We start from the raw sequence: 6,000 nt of genomic DNA on the forward strand, positions 1-6,000 counted from the left end.
TGGGTCAGATCCTCACCTGTTGGATCTTTGCATATTCTGATAGCAACAGCAGAGCCAAGCTAATGTACTTCATCTGAGCACCTGCCCCTTTGTTTCTATGATGTATTGAACATAGAGCCTCGGTCTTAGTACTTGGTCACAGTCTAAACTGCTTACGTAAGAAGCAAGTTTTACCTTACAAAGTGGTTTAGAAGTTTCCCAGTTCTGCTGGAAAGAAAACATGCTGGTCTTCTTATGACTCTTTTCGGGCTAGCATCTCGATTCTTAGTTGTCATCAATTAAAGGAAAACCTTGTGTCTTGTTTCTTTTAAGCAACACATATTTTTATGAAATGATCTTTTTAAAGATCAAATCATATGTGGTATCATATTTGGGTAGGACTAATGATGTTGTCTATTAACCTCTTGTATGCCAATTGCTATTAGAAGCACTTAGTTGAAGTAATCCCTGTGTATAGAACTGGGATTGAAGAATTGGAAGCTGCAGCCCGAGGTCTGCCATTGCTCTTCCAACCAATGCATCTCTAAACTGAGGGCTGCAGCATTCATTCCCCTTTGTAAAACACAACTATTGAAGGGAAGCACGAGCCTTTGTTTAGTGGCATGCGTGCTTATTGTGCCAGCTATTGCAGGACTTTGGCAAGAGTTTTTGTTCTCTATATGAAAATTTTGATAGATGTTTTTGTATTTATGAGACACGCTGGTGTCTTCAAGTTTCTTGCAAAAACAGTTTTAAACTCTAAAGGAAATGCAAACCATTTTAGAAATTCACATATAAGACTTCTGTGACTTCCTTTGTAACATACAGGAATTTGCTGCTTGGTGTTTCCACCAGGCATTTTTACCAGTAGTCCCTAGATTTCTATTGGTCTGTGAACCATATTTATTTATATGCAAAAAATGTCCCGTTTATGTAATTTGTGCTTATCACTAATGTTAAGTGTCATAAAGCTGAACAACATACAAAGTTTAAACCTTCAATTACATTTTTTCACTCCATTTTGTGTAGCAATCTATTACATTGAGAGACCACAGCTTTACTCTAGTGTGCAATTTAACAAATAATAAATTTAAGTTTAAAGAACATAGCCTTATAAATTGAAGTAGGTAAAGCTAATATCACAAACTAAGTATCCAAATTAATCTGTGAATGTTTTCTCAGGGGGGTGTTTGTGTGTGTAAACCATATGGCTACTCAGAGACTTCTAAGAGAGCCACCTTAGGTTAATGAAATCATTTTGTGGCTCAGGTTTGCAAAACAAGTTCAGTATGTTATAATATGTCCCATCAAAGAACAATCCTCCTGTACATGTTTGAAATACATTTTGATACATTATTAATGTGTACATTCTCTCATGCACAAATGCCAGGTAAGTCATATAAGTGTACATGTTTTTTGTTGTAGGGTATCCTTCAAGGCTGCAATCAAATGTGTGCAGGCTATCTCTTCCAGCCAGACAAACAGTATGATGTCTCCTATGACACTGGAGATAAGGCAATACAGTGTGGTCGACATGTAGACATTTTCAAATTTTGGTTGATGTGGAAAGCAAAGGTAAGTAACAAAAGTTTAGCTCAAAAACCAGAAAAGTATTAATTTAATTTGTAAGTGTCATGTAATTGAATAATTCATTTAGCATAAATGTTTCTGTCATTGCAATTTCTAAACACAGAAATATCCAAGTATTAACTCAGAAAGGAACTATGTGAATTGTAGAACAATGCTAGCTGTCAGTAAATTCAGATGGCAATTCAAAGAAGATTTAAGTCACTAAATGAGTCCTGCAGAAAAACCATTGAATGCAGGGCACCAAAATGATCTCTTGTTGTGATGCTCTACACTTGGACAGTATTTTATGATAGTTTACTTGTAACAGCAGAGCAGTCTTGATGACTTATAAGGGTCCTTTGAATATGACATTTCAATGCATAGATTTTATGAGCAACTTTTTAACTTAAAACAAAGCCGTTTTCCTGAGCAACCATTGCCCAAGTGATGATTCCACAGTTATTCCTGGTACTACTGTGGTATGCCTGGATGGCTGAATTTAAGCATGGGCTTTTGTCCAGGCTTACATGTTCATAAGATGAGGGTTCATGTAGTCAACAAAACACATTCCATTTTTATTCCTTTATCTGCAGTCATCTCATTACTGTTATTCTTGATCTGCTGCTGGCAAAATGGGAAGTCAGTTGGGTAACCTATCCAGAGTCTAATAAAATTGATATTAAATCGAATGATAAACTCTAAAATCATAAACTAATTTTCACTTTGGGAGAAAATGCTTGCTTCTTCATTTATGTACAAAGTGTACTTAAAAAAACCCCAACTATTTATTATCAATATTGATATACTTTTTCTGGGATTATGACCTTGACAAGATATCAGTGGGTAGGCAAGTGACTTCTATTAAACATATTGCAGACTTTTACTTGCTGGTTAAATGCACATTTCTAGCAAACTGTTCAGGGGAAATATTTTACTTCCCAATTCTTACACTTTCAACTGAATTCCCATTCCAAGTTTCTGGTCTTTCAGCCACAGCTGTGAAGCCAGGACTTAATATCCATAATATTTTTGGAAACCCAAAAAATATAAAATACCGAAAATAATCTAGTAAAAATAGTGAAAGTCCTTGTTATTTTCATAATAAATTCTCTTATAAAATAAAATGAGACAAACCAAATAGTGACTTACAACTGGGCCACCTTTAGCCACTTCTTTACCATTGATTAATGCTACTTTTAAGTTACAAGAAATAATATTGCTAAATGTTTTCTGCCTGAAAATATTTAAGAGTGAAACCCATCTGAAAAGGTGTTTTTATCAGAGCAGAAAAAAAATGACCATATAATTAATACTTACTTTCTTATTAAAATAGGGTACAGTAGGATTTGAAAATCAGATCAATAAATGCCTGGAGCTGGCAGAATATCTCTACACTAAAATCAAAAACAGAGAAGAATTTGAGATGGTTTTTGAAGGGCAGGTAAGTTTGCTTTAACATATGCATGAGCCAAATCTGTCTCCATGCTTCTCACAGTTCTTCAAGACAGCTATGCAAAACTGCTCTGATTTTCTAAAGAACTACATGACTATTGGCATCTGAGCAGATTTTTTGTCAAAGACATGTGATTTTGTATCATAAATGTCAGGTTTATCTCCTCTTCTGCAGAGGCCTTCCCAGTTTAGGGAATGAAGATTGCCTTAATACAACCTACTCATACTGAGATTATTAGTACATTACTGGGAATCTGCTCTTTTTACTGTATATTCTTTTGCTAGTGCCAGTACATAAACCTTTGGATCATAGTATAAACTTCATTTCCCCCTTTGCTAAGGAAAGGAAAATTGGATTGCCCTTGCTGTGATCCTGAAAAACAGTTACTCATAGAACTGCACAAGGGTGAAAAGCATTTGCACTTCATTAGCAACCTAAATATTGCAAATGGGACAATGTATAGGGAATCTAAGGCAGCAGAGGCAAGCAGCAGTACTGTAATCCATTTCTGTCTGTTTAACATGCAGGACTAGGAAAGTTACTACTATATTCTGTCTTTCATGTCTATGATAAAATATGCTACTGATTAGCCTTTAGTGTGGAAATGATCTGTAGATTTTTTTTTTAATTGATGCATATGTTTGGTTCTTTTTGTAGCCAGAGCATACAAATGTATGCTTTTGGTATATTCCTCCAAGTCTCAGGGGCATGCCAGACTCTGATGAGAGAAGAGAAAAGTTACACAGGGTAAGTATTTTTGGTTAAATGTAAAAAGATAATTCCAGATTCTGAGACGTCAGTTCTCCATTGTTTGTAATGACCTTGATATTTGTTCACTTTTGTCTTTTATTTATATTGATGCTCAAGTAATGTTTTCCCTGTAGAACCAGATTCAGAACATATTCAGTCATCCTGTGCTCAAAGTATTAAAGTCTTAAAAAGTAGCTAGGCCTACAGACATCACAGTCTTCTTGGACAGGACAGCTTATTTACAAGAGAAACAGAAGAGTAATTGTTTGAAAACACTTGGACAGGTGAAGGACATGAAAACCTGTGGGTTCCTTTTCAGGTATTTATTCTGATTTTAAATGCCGATGCATTAATGCATTTCAGTGAAAATGAATACCCTTTGGAGGACTTTGGGATACATTTATTTGAAGTAGTGGAGGAAAGTGAAGGTATCGTAGAAGCATTACCAGACAAGATATAATGTTATTCAGGACCTGAGGGAAGCAAAAACCAGTAATTTTGTAGTAGTGCTTTAGACAGAAGTGGAATGAAATACATTCAGAAGACAAAAAATGATATCACGATGTCAAAAATAATTGCTATTTTGTGTCTGTCTGTGTGAGTGTGTGTTAAGGAAGTGAGAAGAATGAGCAAACTTGGGAGATTTTGTAGGGGATTTAATGGCTGCATCACAATGGGGGAAGAGAATAGAAGAGAATAGAATTTCCTGGGTAAAATTCCTGTCCCATGTGAGATAAAGAAATTGCCAAAAAAAGAGAATAGAGGAAGATAGAGGTAAGAAGTAAGAAACAGCAAGAGGGATGAAATATTTGATTTAACCCTGTTAAATGTTAGAGGACATCATAAAGCATTCTACAAAACAATGAAAGAGCCAGACATCTGACCTTGCCTGGCAGAGAGCAGAGCAGGAGAATGAAGGTCTGGATGGAAAAACTGGGCTTAGTCAATACGAAGTATTAAGACTGTCAGAACATTTTTCCTTGTAAATTAAACCAAGGAAGTGAGATTGTGGTAAATGCACAGTACTGCAAAACTACTGGAAGGTTTCCATGGCTTATCCTAACAAAAAATATTCTTTATGACATAGATCTTGTTGAAAAATTTCCATTGTTGTCCCCCCATACAAAATGCTTTGAGAATACATAATATTCTCATGGTGGACATTCATACAGAAGCAGAAAATGTTTCATCATGACAAAATCTTCAGCACATAGAAATGAGATATACATTTAATATATAAAATTATTACATAGCGAATACTCTGGGATACTATTAATTTGTAAATCAAAAAGATGGATATTATTGTTGTCAATTTTTCTTTAAATAGCCAATCTTACATATTTAGTTATTCAAGCTTTTTTTCTCATTACATTTTTTATTAAAACAAATGCCTGTCAATTTATTTTTTCTGAATTAAGATTTGCTGTAATATACAAGGAAAGAATAATTTTTTCTTCTCTCTTTGTGTGTGTGTCTCTCTCTCTCTTTTTTTTTTTTTTAATGATAAAGGTGGCACCAAAAATCAAGGCATTGATGATGGAGTCAGGTACCACCATGGTTGGATATCAGCCTCAGGGCGATAAAGTCAACTTCTTCCGAATGGTCATCTCAAACCCTGCAGCAACTAAGTCTGACATTGACTTCCTCATTGAGGAGATTGAGAGGCTGGGGCAGGAGCTGTAGTGGTTGAATGATTTATTTCTTGAATTCCCTGTTTTCCAGCACTGGCTATTTTTTAAACCCAGTTCTGCAGAACATGTTTAAAGGAAATTCTCTTTCTGTAAGTTGCAATCTCCTAAGATATCCTTAAACAAAACAACTATAGGCTACTGAAATATATATGTATTGGTAGATCATATTATTGAGGGAAAATGTATTATCTTGAAGTTGAAGTACTATTGACTCTTACATTGGTCTTGTTTATTGTAGACAGCAGAAAATTAATAGATATTAAAATAGCAAGTTAAGAACTCTGCACAGTATATATGTACAGTATAAATAAATATATATAATTATATATATACACACATATATATATATATAAAGTGGTTATAAACTTAGATCGAAACCACAGCATGTTTTCCACTTTAAGAAAATTAAGTTTTCCTTCAACAACTTTGATGTGGATAATGTGCTACAAGTTTTTCTGCCAGACAGAAATAGACATATAGAAACATTTCTAAAATGTAGATTCTTAGGAGCTAAAGAAAATGTATAACAGTATTAGATCTTATTGTTGGTGCTTTTTT

At 34.5% G+C, this 6,000-nt stretch overlaps 1 protein-coding gene across 1 annotated transcript in view; it reads left to right on the forward strand.

Moving 5' to 3' along the window:
• The window catches only part of GAD1 (glutamate decarboxylase 1), a 28,029-nt gene extending 22,595 nt beyond the window's left edge, over window positions 1-5,434 (forward strand). The window contains exons 13-16 of the mRNA XM_030241772.2: window positions 1,405-1,554; window positions 2,882-2,989; window positions 3,659-3,748; window positions 5,261-5,434. Of these exons, the coding sequence (XP_030097632.1) occupies window positions 1,405-1,554; window positions 2,882-2,989; window positions 3,659-3,748; window positions 5,261-5,434 (522 nt within the window). The remainder of the gene's footprint in view (window positions 1-1,404; window positions 1,555-2,881; window positions 2,990-3,658; window positions 3,749-5,260) is intronic.
• The last annotated feature ends 566 nt before the right edge of the window (window positions 5,435-6,000 follow it).

The sequence above is a fragment of the Serinus canaria genome, chromosome 7 (assembly GCF_022539315.1).
Source record: "Serinus canaria isolate serCan28SL12 chromosome 7, serCan2020, whole genome shotgun sequence".
Lineage (NCBI taxonomy): Eukaryota > Metazoa > Chordata > Aves > Passeriformes > Fringillidae > Serinus > Serinus canaria.